Raw genomic sequence first — 23,782 nt, 5'->3', positions numbered from 1 at the left:
TGGCGGAAATTTCATTTCGCAAATGGCCGAAAAAGTTTTCTCAGAGTGAATTTAATTTGGCGGATAGCTGGATAAACTAAATTTGACGGGAATTTAATTTCGCGGTTGCAGGTAGTTTGCCAAAATCTTGAGTTCACAAAAAAAGCTTCAAATAAGACAAAATAGAACAGATTTACGCTGTCATTCGCCAAAATTAGAAATGTTCAGGATTTTTGCCGCTCGTCAAAACGAAAGACTTTCTTGGTCAAAATTAGTGTCGCCAAAATAAGGTATCTCTCTAGCCAGATTCAGCCAAGGAATTAGATTAATTTAATCAAAGAAGAATTCGAGAAACGAGAATATTCCCTTCCAGGTGCATATTTGTATTTTGAATTGGAGAAATATTACAAGGTGGCAATAACTTAACGATAACGACGTAAGCTGACCAAATTGTGTTTCTTCCATGTGGCACGTCTTGAAGATGACTTGACCTTATTATAACCATGTCCTTTGGCAATTCCACGGTTTTTGCGTCCAGCAGAAGTAAGTCCTCGTAATTCACGATGCTTATGTACGCTTTTGACGATCCAGTTGATGCGTGGATCTCTTCGGATAGCTTTATGTTGTGGGTCGACCATGATTACTTCGAAATATTTGAAGGTAGAATCTTGAGCAATCCAGTATGAGTTCAAGACACGGAGACTTCCGCAGTATCGTCCAGCACGTTCCTGACATGTAAAACAACAAAAATTCGTAGGAAAGAATTCTAACCTGTTCTAATCAATCAGATATATCAGGTCAGACCTTCAAAGTTCTGTTCGTGTCTCAGCTCATGTAGAAAACGCATCACTGAATAAGTCAGTAGAACGGAAATCATCATTTTATTCATCATTGACAAAATGTTCAGAAGGGAGGTCAAACTTGGTTGATTTTATTTAAAGATTTCTGTCAGATCATGTAGAAAAACCATCACTGAAGATGTCAGTAGAACGGAAATCACTTTTTGTTCATCATTCAGAATATCAAATACGCTTTCAGGCATAAACCCTGGTTATCCAGATGATGTTTTTGGTTTACCGCCTGGTCATGCTAAAGTAATTTACATTCCAATATCTGAAGGCAGCGCATGTAAAGCCTAAAATCTGTCTACCCTGGGTTAACGAGCATTAAGGTAGACCAAGCTGTAAATATCAGAAACATCAAAAGACCACACAGCCAATTCTCAAGTGAAGTTAGTAAACAAATGATAAAATACAATAAAAAGCAGTTAAGATTTTTTTTTAAATTACCAAAAATAGTAAAACTAGGACATCTCAAAACCCTGTATTTGTAACAATTCTTGTCTCAGCTCATGTAGAAAACGCATCACTGAATAAGTCAGTAGAACGGAAATCATCATTTTATTCATCATTGACAAATTTCAGATTCCCAGAAAGGGGAAGTTCAACTTGGTTGACTTTATTAAAAAATTTCTGTCAGATCATGTAGAAAAACCATCACTGAAGATGTCAGTAGAACGGAAATCACTTTTTGTTCATCATTCAGAATATCAAATACGCTTTCAGGCATAAACCCTGGTTATCCAGATGATGTTTTTGGTTTACCGCCTGGTCGTGCTAAAGTAATTTACATTCCAATATCTAAAGGCAGCGCATGTAAAGCCTAAAATCTGTCTACACTGGGTTAACAAGCATTAAGGTAGACCAAGCTGTAAATATCAAAAACAACAAAAGACCACACAGCCAATTCTCAAGTGAAGTTAGTAAACAAATGATAAAATACAATAAAAAGCAATAGTTAAGATTTTTTTTTTAATTACCAAAAATAGTAAAACAAGGACATCTCAAAACCTTGTATTTGTAACAATTCGTGTCTCAGCTCATGTAGAAAACGCATCACTGAATAAGTCAGTAGAACGGAAATCATCATTTTATTCATTATTGACAAAATTTCAGATTTCCAGAAAGGGGAAGTTCAACTTGGTTGACTTAATTAAAAAATTTCTGTCAGATCATGTAGAAAAACCATCACTGAAGATGTCAGTAGAACGGAAATCACTTTTTGTTCATCATACAGAATCTTGGATAGGTTTTCAGGTATAATCCCCGCAAAAAATACAATAATTGTTAGGAAAAATATGTTCAGTGGTCAAAGCAAGATTTTCGTCTGAGACGGAAAATGGATTTTACACAGCAAATCAGTACATATTCTTGAATGTTTGGTGAATTATGCAGAACTTTGAGACGGAAAAGCCTCTCTATATACTTCTCTGAGACGGAAATCCGTCTGAGACGGAAATCCGTCTGAGACGGAAGAACTTTTAACACTGTATGTTGCTCAATGTCTTTCCTATTTTAGCCTAATCCTATCTACAAACTTGTAAGGAGACATCTACACGTTTTTTTTCTTTTAAGAAACTAGTTTTCCCAAGCAGCCTCAATGTTTCTTAAGAAATCGGCCTTTTGAGCCTTAAATGTTTCTTACATGTTTCTAAAACTTTGTCAAGCTTAAAGGACGCATGTCGATAATACAATAGTCTAATTGACTAATCTACGGTACTTTCCTATCTTCTATATTGATTTTCTGACTTTCTCAAGTGTTTCTAACTGTTATGTATGTATATTTCTGGAACCTTGATTGGAAGGTTCTTAAAAAAAAAACGAATTAAAAAATGCTATTTTCTCATTCTCAGCCTCAGCATGTTTCTTAGATGTTTCTTAGTTTTTAGGCATTCTGAGCCTCGTGTTTCTTAAAAGTGTGTTTCTTAAAAAAAAAAAACGTGTACACAGCATTAATTACTGTGGATTTTTTGAAGAAAAAGAGAACTGTCCATCAGATCATGTAGAAAAACCATCATTCACTTTTCAGTAGAACGGAAATCATCATTTTATTCATCATTTGGACTTGTATATATTGAAAGGAAACATTTGGAACACCCAAAGAAAATTTTAACTCACCTCAGCAACAGATCTGATGCTTCTTTGGAATTTGATTTGGTTGATACCTTCTCCCTTTGGTTTACCGTAAGTGATACCTTTTGGAAGAGGCTTCTTGCGTCCACCACGTCGAACACGGACACGGTATACAACGTAACCTTGTTTAGCTTTGTATCCAAGTCGTCGGGCTTTGTCAGGACGTGTTGGTCTTGATGCTCTGTGGATGGTGTTCAAGTGACGTAATTGCCAGCATCGAACACGGAATAAAAATCGAAGCAAATCACACTGCTTCCTTTTGTACAATTCTTCCAAATATTTATAGGCACCCATTGTGGAAACTAAAAGGAAAATAGCAAAATGATTTGTACCACTACCAGCAATGTTCTAAAATTTAGAATCAATTGAAGTTTTGTGGGAGTGCCTGAAAATTAACTTCGTCGAGTTGTGCCTAAATCAGAAAACTTTAATTGACAGAAAAAATGTAAAAGATTTCGGAGATTAAATTTTGCTGCCTACATTTTTTAAATTTTGTTACAGCAAATTAACATGTTTTTATAAAAGCATACAAAAATCCAAAAACCAGCCATGGCTCTGACTGGGGTTAAAAGCCCCCCACCAAATTTAGGTCCCCCCCCCAAACGTCCCCCACCTTTCAGAATGTTTCATGTCCATTAAACGATTGTCTTAAAATTACAGAGCCCTAGCAAAGAGATTAAATATCATCAGAACTCTCGTTTTATAACAACCACTTTGACAGTACTACTTTGCAAAAGAAATATTAAGGACAAATAGTCGGCTGAAGGTATTGCAGACAAAATTTTATCAAAGGTAACCTTAATTTCTTGAATTTTTTTGCAATTTTTTTTAGCAAGACACAAGATCAAAGGTACTGTCACGATAGGACTATACATTACAAAGAACAAGTTTAGGTCCCTGAACTTATGTTTGAAACGATTTGTCTGCCTAGATATAAGGACCCCCTTTTCATAAAAGAAGTGAGACAGCTCCCACTCTGTTTTTGCCAAATTTTAGGTGTAGCTCCCCAACCTTTGTGGGGGGATGCCGGCTCAGAGATGCTTAGATCACTTGGACTTGTAGCCTCAAATTTCAGGAACTTGGCCGCACCCAGCAATGCAAGAACCTCTAACAGTTCTTCAAGGACAGAAACAGTCAATTTGCAAATAACAAACAGAAAATTTCATAAGACTTTTTTAAAGTTGAGGTTATAATAACCATTAAAATCTTCACATAATAAGCACAATACTCCAAACTTCTAGGGGAAGCTGCCCATAAAGCCATCAATAGATTTAAAAAAGAATTACGTGTTACGATTAGGAACCTTGTATCGATCATTTTGTATGAAAACCGCTGCTCACTTAGACGTGAAGATTTTAAGATAAGAAACTTTCAATAATAATGTGATGCGACTCTCAATGTTTACAAAATGCCAAGCCCAAAAATATATCCTTATGAAATTAATATATTCTTTTATCCTTAAATCAGTTGAAACTATTTCGAATCGCATTTTAACTAAGATTTCTTGCAAAATTAAGTTTTTCAAAATCAACGGACCAGCCTCTTTCTGTTCTTATAAATTTACATTTTGGATTTTTTCGCTTCCAATGATGGTACATCAAAGAAAAGCCGCTTTGAATAGATTTATTAAAAAGATTTCAACGACCATTTAGGTCATTACCGAGACGTTTTCTCTCCATCTATATCTTTATTACCTTCATGTAATAACCAAGACTGTCAACAGAGAAAACTACAGAAGGTATTTGAGGATAGTTGTGATAATTCTCAAAAGCAAAACATGATTTCAACTGAGGCTATCACATGCATGGCACTCAGTTGAACCTCAGGTGCAAACCATACAAACAGATATCTAGCAATATGACAGAGTTTAAATCTATTCTGAATATTTATAATCCTTGAGCTTTTAAAAAAGTTAACTGCATTTAAAAATGAAGTGAGGAGATTTTTCAATAGCAGAAAATCACATGGCGCTCAGTTAAACTTAATGCGCAAACCATGCGACAGATCTCTTGCAACTTCAATAACCGACATTTTATTTTCCAACAGCCTATTTGACAAAAAGAATGACGAATTCTCTTTCAAATGTTTTGATCTAGATTCTAATTGTTATCAAATCGTTCAAAATCAAATTGAATCCGTTACTGTAATGGGTGCCAGCAGCCTAGTAAACTCCTGAGTTAGGTACCGTATTTCCTCAACTAAGCGCCACGGCAAACAAAATAGTACAAAATAAGATTTGTCTGTTTGTTTATATGGCACAAAAAAACTTTACGAGCTTCCCGTGGACACGCTTCAGTTTAGAACCAGGACCAGTTTACTAGCAAATATTTCCACCCTAAGTATATTTATAACTATGTTTTCATACCAAATACCTAAGACATTTAATATTTATATGAATTCACAACATTCATATATTTAATATAATTAAGAGAAACCAAGTTTTTCTCAAAGAAAATGTTAAAAAAATTCAGTCCTGAAATTACACGCCTGTTTAAATCATGTTTTCAAAAATTGGCCCGAGTGTGGCCAGAGTGTGGCCCGAACACGGCCCGAATTATCGGGCCAGCTTGGGCCATACTCGGGCTTTACGCAAATTCCAATTAAAGTTTTGGCCCGAGAATTCTCGGGCCATGTTGAGGGTCGTTCATGATTGACCAAAATCACATGTCAAATTTAAGTCATAACTTTTGAAATCTAAATTTTTACCTATTGAGACTGATGTGATTTAGAATCTAGATCGAAAAATGCATCGAATGGTATATATATCATTATTATATGCTGAAATCAATTTTCACTTTTGGTGGTGACGTCATCATTTGACAAATTACTACCGGACATGTCCGTTAAATAAATTTTCGGACGCCTGAGTAAAATTTTTTGGATCAGTAGATATATAGGGAACAAGAAAAATCAACTCGACGTTTGTCCCAAAGTCGTCCAGATTTTAGATGTCGTCAGCTGCCTGTCTATATACGGACATTAAAAAGTGCCTAGAAAAATCACTATGTGGAAAGTAAAGGCCGTCCTGGATACACCAGCAAGGGTGGTGTTACAAATTAGATGAACGAGTCCATAAAATGAGTATTAAAGAGCAAGAAAAACTGGTGCAGTGGAAAGGGGAGTAAAGGATTGGGCAGATATCATACGATTTTCTTACCTTAAAGTTTTCTCCACCAATACAAGTTTTCTGGAGAGATGTAAAAGATCGAATAAAAATGGTAGACGGAGATGTGGCGAGAGGTGGGGTATGTTTTGCCGGAACCGAAATTTTCGAAAACATCCAGAAGATGTATTTTACAGACCTATATTTTTTTTAAATTTTGCTTAAAATTTAGATACATTTTCATATTTGTAACAATATTACATTCAGAAATTTATACATGCTAAATTTATTTTCGAAATTTTGAATTTTCCTTAATATTTTGTAAAGATTTCAAAGTTTATAGCAGGTCAGTAGTTAAGTGTGTACTTAGGGGAATCCCCTTAATGTTTGTTGTTGTTTGATTTATAATCAAAATGGTGTTATCTGCACGGCAATTTTCCACATGAAACTTTATAGGATTTTGTCCTTTGAGAAGGTTGGACATCATCATACTACAAGCACTTAGAATTTCATTCGTTTAAGAATTCAATATTATATTTTGTTAAATATTTTAACCAGAAACTAAAAGGACTCAATATGTGTGGTAAGTATGATTCATTTCTATTCACTCTGTAGAGTAATCCCCTCGTCATTTAAATCAAGCGGCTTTCAAAATAGGACCCTGTCGACGCACCGGACTGTCCGGTGTGTTTTGTCCGGTGGCAAAAAGTATCCTTTCGCTACACCGGATGCAATAAGTCCGGTGTCAATCCGGTGTTGCATGCAGGGAATTTTGGACGCCGGACATTTACGAAACAAAAAGAGAAACACCGGACGCACCGGACTGGTCATGTCCGGTGTTTTGATTGTCCGCTGGAAAAAATATCCTTCTTCGACACCGGACATCCGACTTCCTTAAGTCCGGTGTAGAGATTGTCTGGTGGTAAAAAAAATTCTCATTTTACACCGGACTTTCGCGTGTCCGGTGTTCGTTAAGTCCGGTGCGTCGGCAGGGTCCTTTCAAAATAAAATAGACCTTTTTTTAAAGAGGCAGCCATGTTGAATAAATATGTAGTCCAGCATAAAAACAATAATACAGCCATACATAATTACTGTATCATGCATATTTTAAAAATTATGCATGGTTGTATATATCATTGTTTTATAATTATTCAACATGGCTGCCTCCCAGTTTTCAGATTGTGGCAGATTTCGTCGAGATCTCAGGGCAGCACCTTTCCTTTTCTGAAAGGGCAGGGGCAGAAAAAGTTGTATCAGTGCCCTCAGGGGCAGAAATGCTTCTTACCAGGGGTAGAAAGTGCAAGATTCCAAGAGGCCAAGGGCAGCATCTACAAACCACCGCCAACGTCCGCCATCTTTTCTTCTTTCCTGCCGAAATTAATAAGTTTACGCCCAATCGACCGCCCTTCTTAGTAAAATGCGGCCTTCCGCCCTGAAAAATAACGCCCTCAACACTATTGAACATCTCAATCGCGTTACGTACCAAAACAAAGCACGAAAAATACCCCTGAAAAATTTCGCCTTCGCGCACGGCACTATCTCAGGGGCAGAAAGAATTTCCGCCTACGTCGTCAACTTTTCAGGGGCAGCATTTCAAAAATCAAAAATCATGTTTACTGGGGCATCAAAGAGACCCTAATGATACGTATTTCGGCAACAAACATGCGTGATTTGATAGCAAAAGGAACTAAAAGGCACAAAATCGTGAAAATATTGTCACCAATTAAGTGCCATCCAACATCAATACAGTCATAAGAAATAATTAATGCACACTTACAGTACACTTAAATAATTTATGTATTTTAGTGTCATTTTCTTAATGCTGGAGTTTTTGATTATTCAACATGAGGCATCCCAACTAGCAAAGGTCTATTTTTATTTAGGTATGGTGAGAAAGGATAAACAATTGGACTAAATCATTTTTTACATTTTTCTTTTATATTCAGGAATTTTTGCATACTTAAATTATGGTGTTCCAAGATCAAGAAAATTCATCCTAGATACATTAGTGAATGGTCTTCAAAGGCTAGAGTACAGAGGATATGACTCAGCAGGTCAGTTTGTTTATTTTTTATTTTTTAAGTCAATTACTATTGACTGTGACAGTTAATAAATGGCACAATTTCCCTTTAATGAGATGTGTTTTCTGTTAAAACAGAGTGTGTTGAACGATGAAAAAGAATGGCGGCTATTATATATATTTCGATTTTTTCCTGTTAAAACAGAGTGTTCATTCATGCTTGAATGTATTATTCTTGATTGTATTAAAGGTAATATTGATTTGATATTTTAGGTGTTGCTTTTGATTCTAATGAGCAATTTAATGAGACTGAAGGAAAGACTACCAGGTAAACAGAAATATTTTTTTCTCAAAGAAGACTTAAGAGTGAACCATCATTTCTCAATTAGAATTTCAAGTCAAATTGCCTGAAATTCTAAATCTTCAATTTCTCTGGTCTTCGCAAAATTAAAAGCATATATATGTTTGAACTTTTACAGACATTTTCCTCATAATAGTTTATTTTTACTTTTCAGCATTGTTAAAAATAAAGGAAAGGTCAAATGCTTGAGCGATAAAATTCTTGGTAAGAAATCTTAAGTTCTTGCTTCTAGTGATTTTACTTTCACTTTATAAAAAGGAATCATCATAGTGGGGATACCTTTTATGAAAAGGAATCACAGTTACATCAATTATTCATATTTTTTTCTTTATTCACATTTCTTAACAGCTCTGTGTACTTTGGTGATTTCCCCAATGTCTTTGATTTTGTCTCAGACTTTTTTGTGTCTTTTTTAATTTGTTTGTAATCAATCAATGTAATACAACCTATACGAATTAATTGGAATAAATCAGATCAGATCTTTTTACTGTTACTTTACTTTCAAAAGTGGATTGTCAACTTTGTTTTAGAAAATATCAATAGTTTGAGTTGTTTGGGTTTTTCCCTTGCTACCAATTTAAACATTTCTCTTTAAAATGTATTTGGGAAGTCCCCTGATAACATGAATTCAGGAACTTTGATTACAAAATTTCAAATTAACTATTACATGTGTGTTGTGGTTAGGCAAGTAATCTTTACCAGAAGTAAGCAATATAATATCAATGAAAAAGTAATTTTGATGCTCAGAAATATGTAATAACATGATAATTATACGCAAAGGAAAAATATTATTTATCAACCTTTTTGTAATTGCCAATTATTGAAAAAGAAGTCTTGAAAACATCCCAAGACACTCCCCTCAAAAAACATGTTTTGAAACAAAATAAAACAAGCTTTCCTTGTTTTGATTTGAAAGTGTGCCCTGTTTTGCAATATGCTTCTAAATTAATTTTAATTTCTTAAAGCTGCCTCAAAAAGGCCTGACACAGGTAGGATTAAATGTTAAAAAACATTGTTCTAATAGCCAAGCAAACCTTTAAAAAAAGATTTTTAGATAAATGAATAACTTTAACAGTTTGCAAACGAATGGAATAAAAATAATTTTATAGACATAACAATCAAAAGATTGGATTCAGCAAACAGGCTTTTGTCGAAAAATGAGCACTGTTTCAAAAGCTTTAAAAAAGCTAAAGCAAAGCTTCTCCTAACTTAAAAAAGTTTCTACGCAGCACTATTACAAAATTACAATCCAAAGATTTATTTACTTCTATCAAATTTTGATTCAAACTAATTAGTCATCTCTACTTACGACCTTTCAGAGGATACCAAATGCTTTGACCAAGAGTTCTCCTACCATCTTGGTATCTCACACACTCGTTGGGCCACACATGGTGAACCCAGTCCAACCAATGCTCATCCACACAGATCTGACGAAACAAATGGTAATTCCTGATTAATTATTCACAAGAAGTATTGCTAGAAGCTTTACTTTTGTATTGAGACTTTGGCTTAGTCTTGCTTTAAAATAAGTTCATGACAAGAGACAAATTTTTGTGTTTTTTACAGCTTTTGGATGTAAAATTAGGAAAGAATTTTGTGTCTAAAAGGCTCAAAAACATTAAAAGAACCAGAAAGAACACAAGAAAGTTTTTTTGAATGCGATATATGCCATAAACTTTATAACAAAATAAATCTCACATATATTTTTATCTCTGCCTTTTTAGAATTTGTTGTTGTACATAATGGAATTATCACAAATTATAAAGATATCAAACAATTATTGGTAAGATTTTTTTTAATGTTGTTGTTTATTATCCCTCACTTTAACCAAAACCTTTTAAAACATGTGGAATGTTACTACCTTAAGTGTATATTTTTAAGGTTTATTGTACGTAAATAAACTCTTCCTGCACTTTAGGCAAAGAAAGGTTATATGACCGAATCTGATACAGACACAGAAGTTATCGTTAAACTATTGAAATTGATTTATGATCGTGACCAACAAAGTGGCAATGAAAAGAAACTATCTTTCCCAGAACTTGTGGAACAAGTCATCTTACAATTGGTAAGTTTTTAGTTTTGCATGTCAATAAAATTTTTGAATTTCTGCAATGAATATGGCATAAACTAATGTTTTTCCTTTACAGTGGATTTTCCTTTAAATTAGGCAAGTTCTTTCCTCCGTTTAGACCCTGTCTCAATTACTCAAAATTCCCATATATTGAACAAATCTGAGTACCTTAACAGGCTTTATTGTGAAAAATTGCTTGGCAAGAAGACTTTCACAAAAATGAAAAAAATACTTAAAGATTTGTCAACTTCTTGTCTTTCTAGGAAGGCGCATTTGCTCTGGTCTTCAAAAGCAGTCATTTCCCAAACCAATGTGTAGCTACTAGAAGAGGAAGCCCTTTGTTGGTTGGTGTCAAAAGTGACAAACCCATTACAATAGATCAAATCCCTGTCTTGGTCAGCCAAAAGAGTACAGGTAGGTGTACCTTAAGGAATTGATTTTGGTAAACAGTAAATGATATTTACTGTATGTATGGAATTATTTTATCAACCTTTTTTTTAATTACTGCTGCTTTATTTCCTTACAATGACCTGTTAGAGAATTTTCGTAATAATTTTCTATCAAAATTCTTTTTATTAGAAATGTCCAAAGATGAACGTCCAACATTGGAGTTCGATTCACAAAGTACAAATTTCTGCACAGCTGACGGTAATGGAATGGAATATTTTTTTGCTTCAGATGCTAGGTAAGAAAATATCTTTATCCATAGAGCAGTACTTGGTCATAAAAAAAAGATTTTTCATTTTCAAAAAGATTTTTTCAAAGTTGACATTGTAGTTTGGTATATTTGTATTCTAAGTTCCATTCAAGGACAAAAACATGTACAAACTCAAACCAAACCTTTTATTTTTCTTAAATCGTTAAAAAAAGAAAAATTGAATAAAACATAAAATTTGAAAGATGGAAAATATAATAAGCACAATTTAAGAGAGTGTGACAATAAGAATACAAATATTTCTTGACACTTTACACAATAATTCAATTTCTTTTCCAGTGCCATCATTGAACACACAAAGCGAGTTATCTTCTTGGAAGATGGAGATGTTGCACTTGTTCGTGATGGAAGTAAGTAGAATCCAAACTGATAGACATCACCTTTTTTGGCATTCATTAATTAAAGATTTCTAGACGTTAAAAAACATTAGATGGATTTTGTTTGGTCTAAAACTAAATTAAATTTTCAATCCTCGCAGCATGTAGTTTTGCAAGATGGAAATTTATCTAACTTTACTAAATTTACTAAAGCCATAGCCGATAAATATCTTTTAGGGTTAGAAATGTATATGATAAGGCGTGGTAATTTTAATTTTAAATATTCATCTTTTTTACAGATTTGCAAATTGCTGGCATGAACGATTCAACGCCTTTGACAAGAGATGTACAACATCTTCAACTGGAAATTCAACAAATTATGAAAGGTTGCTATTATTGGTTTCTTATTACTCAACTGCAAGCTTTTCATATCTGAAAAAGTAACTTCTAGGGCATAGTTCACTACAAAAATAACACAAATAGCTTAAATATTAAACGTGAATGTAAACCATAATTTGCAAGAGTTCCATCAAATGTTTCCGGATTAAATGAATCCAATCTAGTGTTGATGATATGAATGAAATAAAGGCTGCTAAGGAGCGTTTAGGTACTTTGGAACAATCTCCTTTTTTAAAGCTCGATCGTAAGTATGTTTGCCCAATCTCAAAATTAGCCATGGCTTAAGTCATATCAAAGATTCTTGACAAATAACCAACACTTATTCTACTATTTTTAGGCAACTACAGCACCTTTATGCAAAAGGAGATCATGGAACAACCAGAATCAATCTACAATACCATGAGAGGACGTGTCAACTTTGAAGAAAACAGAGTTATCCTTGGTGGTTTGGTGTCTCACATGGATTACATTAAACGTTGTAGAAGGTTGATCTTCATCGCTTGTGGAACTTCTTACCACAGTGCAGTCGCAGTAAGTTGATCGAGCCTTTACAAGTTAAGACACATACATAGGATCACCATGTAGCACAGTCTTTCTCGTTCTGATAGCCTGATTTTAATGGTTATGATGACAAATTGTTATCAAAATAGCAGGCATTTCTTTTTTTGTTAGCAAAAGTATCTGTTTCCTGAACTTAAATTTCACTATTTTTACATGGTATCTTTTACATCATAAAGAATGGAGCAAATTATGTGCTTCATTTACCAAATCTGTGATTTAAAATATTCAATTAAAATTTTTTTGAAAAATCCCTAACCTGTAACCCTTGTTCTTCCTAGACACGACAATTATTAGAGGAATTGACAGAGCTACCAGTCATGGTCGAACTTGCCAGCGACTTCTTGGACAGACAAACACCTATTTTCAGAGATGACGTTTGCTTCTTCATCAGTCAGTCTGGTAGGTGTAACAATAACGATTGTGTCTACTCAGATATCATCTTATAGCCCGAAAAATTAATCAGCTGTTTCGCCTCAAAAATGAGGCAAATTCAAAGATTTTCTGCGATTCGCCTGATTTAAGTTTGAAATAATTGTATAAGTAAACATTTCATTGTTTTTCTGTCATGAATATTCGGAAACTTTTAGAAAATATGTTTTTTCTTTTACGTACTTTACCATAATAATTGCCCTATTTTTGTGTCATTTCTTCTCATTCAATGTAAAAGTGACGGGACTTTTATTTTTATTTTTCCCCAGGCGAGACAGCTGATACATTGATGGCATTACGTTATTGCAAATCACGTGGAGCTTTATTAGTGGGAATCACCAACACTGTTGGAAGTAGTATCTCACGTGAAACTATGTGTGGTGTTCACATCAATGCTGGTCCTGAAATTGGTGAGTTTATTTGCGTTAATAGTTGAGTAGCTCAATCGGTCGAGCTCTTGTTTGTGATCCGAAGGGTCACCACCAACTCAATTTAGTTTGAGATAATATGGTCCAGTAAAGGTGTGGGAGCTAAATATTACACGGTAGTGTACTTGGTATCTGGGTATTGCCTTGTAAACAAACCTTTATGGCTCTTGAAAGTTAACCCTAATTCTTTTGTCCTTGACCAGTACCAGATTCGAACTCACCACCACTAGTGCATGGGTAAACTAGCTGAGTAAAAATCATCATCTATGGAAGTAAAACCTAGTGCGATTCTACATTTTGATGTACAACCTCGTCATTGTAATGTCTTTTAATCTCTTATCTCATCACAGGTGTTGCCAGTACAAAAGCATACACCAGTCAGTTCTTATCGTTGGTCATGTTTGGTGTTATGATGGCTGAAGATCGAATCTCTAAACAAGATCGCGTCAACGAGATCATCACATGTCTGAAAACATTCCCAGGTTTGTAGTGTAGAGTTGCTATTGAAAAAGCCAGCTGATTTATAATCCTGTATAGACGGTCATGGCTTTTTTCCTAGCACCGTTCTATCCACGTTTACACGTATATAGCCCAGTAAAGCGAAAGCAATATTTAGAACTTTTTGATGATATCATCATTATCAGCCGACTTTCTTCAGCTGCTTCAGCAATACGTTGAGTAGGGAGTATATTTCATATTTTTCTCCTGTTTGTAGAAAAAATCTCTGAAGTATTGAAACTGGACAAAGAAATTCATGAAATCGCATTGAAAATTCATAACCAGAAAAGTTTATTGATGATGGGACGTGGATACCAATTTGCGACATGCCTCGAAGGAGCATTGGTAAGTTTCTAGCCAGATTTCTTTAAATTGGCTGGATAGTGTCCTTCTTAAGACAAATTTAAAATTTACTTTAACCGAGTTGCCGAAATCTGAAAATCTTATACCTACAAGTTTTTCATAAAATGCAACTCAGCATCCTGGTATACCTACAAGTTTTTCAGAAAATGCAACTCATCACAATCCAAGCTGGCACACAACGTTGTTTTTAACGTTCATTTAACGTTATATGGACGATGTGAACGTTAGATAGTCAGCCTGTTTTATGCCTTGCTGCTGTTTTTCATTAAAACTCACACTTTATCGGTTTCTTTTTGTCTACTATTTCAGAAAGTCAAAGAGATTACATACATGCATTCAGAAGGTATCTTAGCTGGAGAATTGAAGCATGGACCATTGGCACTTGTTGACAAAGATATGCCTGTACTCATGATCGCACTCAGAGATAAAACTTATGATGTAAGTTCAGATGTGGTCTCGTCATTTCTCTGAAACAGAATCTACAAAAACTTGTTTTCTACCACTTAAAGTGTTACAGGGGTCTTATAGTCTTATCACTGTTTCTATTGTTTTCGATTGTGTTCTTACATGTGTTCTTACTTGTTCTTGCTTTTTATGCACTTTTTTATATCAGCACTGTAAGCATTAGATTGAAGCATCATTATGAATTGAATTAGGTTCCAGTTTACCAGGGTTGATGACGTCGAAGTTCTAAAAGCTCTCGCATTTACCAATTTCAACCCTTTGAAACTCGAATCCAATGCTCTTGTCTTGTACCATTAGTGAATTAAGAAATAATTCCAACTAAGCTAAATAACAGGAATCCAACCTAAGAATGACCATTAAAAACCTTAAAAAAATTTTTTCTTTCCTTCTCTTTAGAAATGTATGAATGCTTGTCAACAAGTGTTAGCACGTCAAGGACAACCTATCGTTATTTGCACCAAAGGTGACGAAGAAACAAAGAAGATTGCTGATTACTCACTGGAGATCCCACAAGTTCCAGATTGTCTATCTGGTGTATTGACAGTCATCCCTCTACAGTTATTATCTTTCCATTTAGCTGTTCTAAGAGGATATGATGTAAGTTGAATTTCTTATTGAGGGTTTTGGACACTTTAGATACTGAGATACTCTTCCAGAAAATGAACTCTACTTTTGATTGTTTTCATTGGGATTTTTTTTTTGTTCTCGTGGTTCTGAAGGCTGGAAGATCGAAATACTCGCTGAAAGTTAATTGAAAACGTGTTATAACTACCCAATCATTTCCGATTTTCATGAAAGAGCAGGTTTCCTGGAAAAGCACATTTTATTCTTCATCAGAAAACTGCTGTTTTATAGCTACAATCCTAGACAGAACTGTTTGTCCACCCCCTCCCCCTCACTGAGTACCATCAGTGAGTCTTGTGAACGTGCAAAAATTCAACTCCAACATTGATTTTTGGGGGAGAGGGGGGACTTGCCGGTGGAAAAGGGTCATCGGACACCAGTTTTGATCACCATTGTACCAGCTAAATTTCACTACTGTATCAATGATTTTTCTTCTCTTTTTTTCCAGGTGGATTTCCCAAGGAACTTGGCAAAATCTGTCACAGTAGAATAGATTACATCACAAACCACATCCATGCCGCCATCTTTTAGCCTTTTAATAATAACCCCCTAGTAAATAGAAAATAGTAATAGCAATTTTTTAGAATATTTAAAAAAATAACATCCCAAACAACGAAAGTTTGAAAATCCTCATACCAGTCAATTATTGTGTGACATTGTAGAATTATACAAACTGAAATATTTGTTTTTCTGTTGTAAGGTATAGATATTTTAGAATATCGTATCCATCATCTAGTTAACCATGTGAAAATCCACTAAAATGACCTTAAGTGGCATCAAGGCAAAGAATGACTATAAGACAGCCGTTTTCTTAGCCTCAAATAGCTCTTGTTCTTTTTCGATATGTGTGTGGCCAGTCTAAGGGGACACAAAACAACCCAATGCATTGTGCATACCCTAAAATGGTTTATCAAACCTAGTTCAGTTAATTTTTTTACATCATACAAGCCCTGTCAGTTTGCTTTAGATTGTCATTTTAATGATAAATGTATCAGATTTTTTTCGTTTTTTATACGATGTGAAAGTTTAACCATAACTTTTGAAAGGATCTTTAAAAATTTTTATCCTTATTTTTTTTTTTTTTGCAATGTAAATGTGTTTACGTGTCATAGTAATTTCATTACAGTATTTTTTGTTTGTTTGCTTATTTAAATAATTGAATACATTATTTTTTATAAAATTTCTCATTTTTTATTTCCCTTCTTTCTCCGAACCTAAGCCTCTAAGCTCCCGGTTCTTCCGCAATACTATTTTGGCTATTTTTGTTGCTTTGCTTAGTGGACCTGCTCGCCAGAAAAATCTTAAGCTTGTTTCTTGTTTAAATTTGGTGGTCACAGGCAGTACGCGGCCTGAGTTGCTACGATTCACGATTGTCTTCTTTATTTCAAATGAAAATTGCTTCAAGTATGTGAAAGTTATGAAAGTTATGAATGAAAATGAATTAAAAACCTGGGATCTTGGGATCTTGCCATCTATTGACATCAATTATGATTTCAAAGCGTATGTATCACTAAATTCAATGCTGTTCGGGGCGTTTATAGGTATAGATATAGGTTTGCTTTCTTAGACCTACCCCCTTTGTGCTTTCGAATCTCTGTGATCCAAGTATTCACAAGTGCTTTCTATATGATTAGATATATAAGATTTTATTAGATACACAGTAACTTGAAATTTCTCAAGTTTTTGTTGGCAGCTCGGAGGTTTTATAAAAATGTTTGTTTTTTTTCATTTCATCATGGATATTCTTAACATTTTTGGAAAAATCATCCTAAAATATTCTTATGGTATTTTCTTAGGTTAGGGTCGAAGTTCAACCAAAATTTGACAAGAAATACACACCTGAAAATTTGAGTCTTACTGGGGGAAGACTGGCAATTTACAGTTAAAATTGCTATGTAAATGGCATTTAGATTTTCATGATGGTGATATTCTTACGATATTCTTAATTTTTTGGCCATTTTCATCATAGACATTCTTATAAAGTGTATTCTTATAAAAAAAGCGTGTATTATGAAACACTTTGAGATAATGTAAGGAAAGCCTTTGGATTGCAATAGAAGTCGTCAAGACAAATATTTTCCTGTTTTCAATTATGATGAGAAGAAAACTTTTCCTAATTGATGAAGAGTGGTTTTCAGTTGTCTGATATGGACAATCAAGACAGGAAGCGAAATTTGCGCTATCAGAAATTTCAGTTATTTTCTTTTTGCTTTGGACCCATTTTCGTAATATCATAGTATTTTATCCTTTATTATTTACCAATTAAAAAACAAATTGAATTAAAAACCATTTCCTGATACGGAATGCCACGCAAGCTGGTTTATGATAATGGTGATTCCTTTACTGTAATTATTGATTTCATTATTGTTTCGTTTTCTCTCGAAACAATTAATTAAGAGGATTCCCTCTGTCTTTACCTGATGGGTAGTGCAGGTGTGTACACTTCACGGTACCGAAATTACCTTCTTTGTTCCCTTGTGCACACCTTAAATGTTCCCCCTTTTCCTCCTTGGTGGTGGTAATCCGCCTCTAACTAAGCTGCGCGGCCGTGGTTTTTATGCAAATTCCAGGTTGAAAGTAAAATTTTCCGCTAGATTAAAAAAAATATACCACTCGAAAAACAAAGAAACCGCTAAATTCAATCCATCGTTTAAAAATACGGTGTATATTCTAAGGCTTCATTTACTTTTTTTTGCCAAAGAAAGGTTATTATAGAGATTCGCTTCTTAGTAGCCCTTCGGGCTAACAGCATTATATAATATACTACATTGATCCGGGGGTTACTTTAGCCAAGGTTCTAAGCTAACAGTATATAATTTTGACTTTAAAATAAATGTATACTCTTACTTTAGCAGTAGCACACAGGATAATAGGATGAGTCAAATAGAAGGGCGTCAAAGCTGGCGCGTCGGTGGGCGGCGTAAGCGTGCGATTCCGTCGTTCTGCATTTTACACATTTCTGTTTTCATGTAAACATTCTTTAAAAAGGGTAAATCAAAACAACAACAGCCTGCATGCGAAAGTCAGCTGTCAGCTGAGCTCAAGCTGCTGGGATAGCTGCTGAGAACCAAGAACTGAGAACCTCTCCCTGTCCGCCTCCTTCGCATCTTCATGCTAATCAAACAGATTGTAAGTCACGTCTGGTGAAGCCCACATCTGTAAGCAATTTGACTATTTTTTATTTAGCGATATAGCTAGGTAATTTGTTTCTATTCAAATTTTGCTACATTTTCAAAACTTTATCTCCAGGTCCAGACGATGTCAATCGAACGAATTGAACGCCAAATCAATTGAACGCAATCAAACACAATCGAGTGCCAATCGAATATTACGATTTACTTGATTGATTCAATTGCGTTCGATTAGTGCCTGGATTCGATTGATTCGATTGTGTTCGATTGATTCAATGCATGATTCGACTACGTTCGGTTGGCTTATATGCATTCGACTGGTTCGACTAATTGATTCTGTTGATTAACGTTGATTCTCGCTCAACATTTGAAGAGTTAAACGAGATGATATAAATCATTTTAGCCTGGATTCTAGAAAATGCAGATCATGCAGGCCCACTGCCCACATGTTTACTGCAGGTTGTGTGTCAAAGCCCGTTCGTTGCGTTGATTTATCTATCATATCGATACTTAACCTCCCTAATAAGAGGCACTCGAAATTGAAAGGAATTGAGGTAAATTGGAATCTAATTTAATCGACCACCCGTCGAACGCAGTCGAACGTAATCAAATATCAATCGAACATAATCGAATATCAATCGAACATAATCGAATATCAATCAAACATAATCGAATATCAATCGAACGTAATCGAATATCAATCGAACGTAATCGAACGTAATCGAATATCAATTGAACGTAATCGAATATCAATCGAACGTAATCAAATATCAATCGAACGTAATCGAATATCGATAGAACGTAATCGAATATCAATTGAACGTAATCGAATATCAATTGAACGTAATCGAATATCAATCAAATCAATCCAATTTTACCCAGAATACGTTCGATTGCGTTCGATTGAATCGATTGATTCGATTGGAATTTTCGTTTGATTCCGCTCGATTGACATCGTCTGGTTATCTGGGAAAACTTTTTGCCGCTTTGATTGAGCTTTGTTGTTGTCTGATTAATGTTTGACTAAGTTTGTTTGTTGGACTTTATGATAGACCTTTCTGCTTTTCTTCCGCCATCTTGAATTATATATAGATTATATGCCCGGGCAAAAAACATGTCAGTGAATATGACCTGCGTTCAAAAGGACCTTAATCTGCTAAAAAATGGTTTTTATTTTAGTATAAAGTGAGGTCAGCGCTAAATTCGAATTTCCCACTGTAAAATTTTTGAGGCAAATTTGGTCATAGGCGGTCATCGAAAAAATGCTCTGTTCGTGTCGCAACGGGTGTTAAAAATGCATGCAGGCGGACGGGTGGTAAAAACATTCCCAGGTTTTTTTTAATCACGCCAGTAACTCAGGGGTGGGTGGTAACGCGAGCAAAACAATTTTTCGCTGGTCGTCAGAGCAATTGAGAAAAAAGCTATACTTTAAAAGAACAAATTGCTTTTCCCAGATTTTTTTCCGCATCTCCGCACCGGAAAATCAGCAGAAAATTTGATGCGGGCGGGTGACACGAATAGAACAATTTTACGATGACTGCCATACCCTGTGCCATACCAGGCACAGGTCATACCCGTCCTGTATACATCAGATTATAAAAATACAGGACGTTTCTCCCATGGTTCTCCTCCTGTCTACCATTTGATCTCTGGAGGTAAACAAACCCCAATTTTGCCTGCGTTTCTTTAGGGAAAGTTGATTTTTTGAGCTCTTCTTAACAGTGCGTCACAAACAGCAATTTTTCGATGGCACGGAAGCGCTTCAAAACACCAGCTTTTTTGGAGTTTTGTCTCGTTTACCCAAACGCTTCAATCTCGCGTAGGCTTAAGGGTCAAGACTAGAACCCCCAATACGAGACATTTGCCTGACTGAAAAAAAATCATCATCTCCAATTTTGTTAATTGCCAGAATCGTTTACTCACTGGAAATACGCAACTTTATGAAGTTTCCTTTTTTTTCGGTTGTGCTTCATTTTAAAAATAACGAAGATGAAAAGTTACCATCAATCCCGCGAGTATAAAAAAATTTTCCGACTAGTCTACGAAAAGTGCGCTCGCGCGGCAAATAGAATATCTCGCAAATTAATAGATGCATAAAACTGACAAAATCCTTTCTTTTTTATGCTTAGGTGACGTCACCATTGATCCTGACTTGACAATGGAGAACCAAATTTGGCAATGCATAATTATTACGAGCGGCCGAGAAAGTTTGTGTGACGCAAAAATTGCACGATAAACGAAGCCCTAGAAAAACACCCACTGAAAATTGAAAATAGGAATTTATTGAATATTTCACTGATTAAGTATCAAACTTTTTGTTTTTTTGTAATTATTATAAATTCATGATTTTTAAATACTATTTTTTGAAAGTCAAAGGACAATTAAAGTTGAATTTAAGCTGATTGGGTGGATATTGGGCGGACGGGCGTTTTGCACGTTCCAAGATTGGAAATTAAACGAGAGTAAAAAATGGGGGCGTCTTAGTATGTAATATTAATTCATTATTAATTTTATTTTTATTTTTCGCAAATGAAAAATGAATTTTTGATTTTTGAATTAAGAGCCATTTTCTGTAAAAATCAGGCAGAATCAGGCAGGTTGAGGAAGTGATATCCTCAGATTTTGCCAATTTTTGGATATTTTGCTCAAATACATGAAAATAACATCCTGTAAAAATTTTTTTGAAAAATCTTTTTTCGTTCCCAAGATATGGGCCTTTAAAATTTGGGCCAATTTGCCCAAAAAAGTGCACTTTTGATAAATCTTTGACTTCAAGAGCAATTTTAGACATGATCAAGCCTAAGATTCATTTCAAAACATATTTTCCTGGAAGAAATCAATGGGTACTTTGAAAAAATGGCATTTTGAGAAATTTTTTTTGACCCCATGGCTAGAAATCATTGCCTGAAATCACAACATTTCTAATTTTGAATAGATTTTGAGAGCAATTAGCTGGCTTGGCCACAAGTGTCACATTGATATTTTTGTATTTTTCTGAAGTCTTTATGGTCATCTTTAACTTTCAATTAAAATTTTCATGTGACACTTAAGGCCACGCCCTAAAATGGCGGTTAAAGATAGCTTTTCGCTCAATTTTTAGTATTTTCAATGAGCTTTTAAAGCCATGGCCCTAAGTTCCACCACTAAAACAAACCATTTTTAGTTAGTGTTTTGGCCATATTACCTGATCCTAAAATCAAACCCATGTGCTCCAATACCATTTTTGCACAATTTATCTTTGAAAATATTTTTAAGTCATCAAGACTTAGACAATTTTTCCCTTAGCAACGCATTGTTTTTCCCTAGCAACCAGGCATCCAGCTTTATCAAAATTTTCCAAACTGTTTCCTAGTGGTTCCAAACCATGGTAAATGTCTTAGATTGCAATATCAAACTCTTGGACACAATTTTCACTGAATTTTAGGGCAAATTAGGGTCGCAGAGACAGAAATAGCAGACCCCAACAGGTAACGAGGAAGCAACTTTGGCTGATGCTTGTTGCAAAACCCTAAATCAAATCAAATTGATTCTAATGTTTTTAACATTATTGCAGAGGAAATACTAAGAGAAAATTAAGTGGGGGTACTTAGCATAGAAGTTGAAGGTTCTTTTAACAGGTGAAATGAGGCTTTTGACAAGAAATTTCACCACTAAGGAAAAACGCTAAGTCTCTTGTTTTTCATTGTTTTCAAATGCTAAAAATTATTTGCAATTGATCTTTGAAGGGAAGTCTCTTCTTGCATTTCATACCTTTGTACTGTTTTATCATTATACATACTACACAGACCTAGAAAAGAACTTTGAAGAAAGTTATACTGCCTTACAGATGGACTCTAAGAGGAGGAGAGGATACAGAATTTACTGTCCTCGACCTGCCTGATTCTTACAGAAAATGGCTCTTAAGGAAATATAATATAATATAATATAATATATTATATTATATTTGATTGTCAATACCAAAAGATATTTCTTTACTTTACGAATATTCTGCTGTGCTGTGTTGCTTTGCCACTTACCCCCGGATTGTTTTAGTAGACACTTCGGTCACATAAATAAAAACACGTGTATATGTTGAAGCAGACTGTGGACTGACCGAAATTGCAATTTACATAAATTATTGTGGAAGTGAACGCTATAGACAAATGTTTGGGAAATCAAAAAGACAACTTTTGTGAGAATGTTGAGTTTTGTTTATACGGCGGTTTGTGACGCACTGCTTAAGTTCTGTCAAACAAAATCCCCTCAAATTTTAGTATGTTCAATCTATTCATGATATTATACCACCCTGAAAATCTTTTGCCAAAACAAGATCGCTATCAAAAGCTAGAAGCTGAAAACCCACTTTCCCTAACCACTCGCAGGCGTTCGTTTACCTCCCAAACAATTTTATCCATTTTATACACAACGGTGAAGCGCACATATTTTCCCAGGCAATTTCTGAGAAGTTTGAATTACGGGAAAGGTGTATTGCTGTGGTGAGGTTTTACAGGAAAATTTGAACCTATATTATGCTAGTTTCATACAAATTGCAAATGAAAAGCTATCAACAGAAAGAAATTATCAATGATGAAAAAATAAAAATCTTGGGAAATTTTGTTTTTGTGTTCTATTGAAGCTCCCCTGACAGTTGACAATTACAAGACGGTGTCAATCGAACAACTTCGAACAAAAATCGCAATCTAACCAATCGAACGTAATCGAACGCGATGGAATAATTGCGATTCGGTTGTCGAACGTAATTGAGTCTCAATGGAATGGCTGATTCCTGGGTAATAATTGCGTTTGAAGGTTAGATTGGTTTGATTGATAGTTGACTATCTTCGATTGGTTAGATTGATTGTCATACATTTTTTATTAATCTTTGTTTATCAGTGCATCACAAAGTGGGATATACACAAAACTCAACATCCTTTCAGTCTAAACTTAAACTCCTATATCAGGATTAGAAACTAGGCTAGTCTTACCTCATTTATCTTTTCCCTTTACAACAATACAATGCTGACAAGTTGACACAACACATTGACAAGACAATCCTTGACTGAGAGAAGTTTATATCGAAATCTGCATAACAAAAACGAAAGTGATATCTTCTACTGATTGCTTCCTGGTGCTCCTTCGCAGCTGTTTATCAAATTTCCACCAATGAGGTTGCTGCATTTCAAACGGCCCTTCTTTTTGGCACCCGTGGCTTCTCTGTGCTTTGCATGGTGGGCAGCTGTAAAATCCCACCCTTCGTATATTTTTTTCAATCTGTGATCCTAAAGGGCTACATACACTACACAATATATTGCCAGGCAATATAATCAATATATATTGATAAGGTATCCACAATATTTGTCAGCTCGA

At 34.9% G+C, this 23,782-nt stretch overlaps 2 protein-coding genes across 2 annotated transcripts; one reads left to right on the top strand and one right to left on the bottom strand.

The window, feature by feature from the left end:
* Window positions 1-341: 341 nt before the first annotated feature.
* Window positions 342-6,197, bottom strand: LOC136812674 (uncharacterized). The gene is made up of 3 exons (XM_067069200.1): window positions 6,109-6,197; window positions 2,937-3,253; window positions 342-707 (listed from the first exon to the last, which is right to left on the bottom strand). The coding sequence occupies exons 2-3, from the start codon at window positions 3,243-3,245 to the stop codon at window positions 402-404; spliced, it is 615 nt and encodes a 204-aa protein (XP_066925301.1). The 5' UTR covers window positions 3,246-3,253; window positions 6,109-6,197; the 3' UTR covers window positions 342-401.
* A 272-nt stretch (window positions 6,198-6,469) lies between these two features.
* Window positions 6,470-16,493, top strand: LOC136812673 (glutamine--fructose-6-phosphate aminotransferase [isomerizing] 2-like). The gene is made up of 19 exons (XM_067069199.1): window positions 6,470-6,637; window positions 8,001-8,108; window positions 8,348-8,402; window positions 8,590-8,639; window positions 9,755-9,877; window positions 10,160-10,218; window positions 10,354-10,500; window positions 10,770-10,920; window positions 11,086-11,191; window positions 11,501-11,571; window positions 11,838-11,924; window positions 12,275-12,468; window positions 12,777-12,897; window positions 13,197-13,337; window positions 13,706-13,837; window positions 14,071-14,198; window positions 14,526-14,654; window positions 15,078-15,278; window positions 15,754-16,493. Exons 1-19 carry the CDS (start codon window positions 6,631-6,633, stop codon window positions 15,796-15,798), a joined length of 2,055 nt encoding a protein of 684 aa, XP_066925300.1. The 5' UTR covers window positions 6,470-6,630; the 3' UTR covers window positions 15,799-16,493.
* The last annotated feature ends 7,289 nt before the right edge of the window (window positions 16,494-23,782 follow it).

Source organism: Clytia hemisphaerica, unplaced genomic scaffold, assembly GCF_902728285.1.
Source record: "Clytia hemisphaerica strain Z4C2 unplaced genomic scaffold, Clytia hemisphaerica genome assembly, whole genome shotgun sequence".
NCBI lineage: Eukaryota > Metazoa > Cnidaria > Hydrozoa > Leptothecata > Clytiidae > Clytia > Clytia hemisphaerica.
The sequence above is the reverse complement of the archived record's forward strand: the minus strand, read 5'-3'. Positions and strand labels throughout refer to the sequence as shown.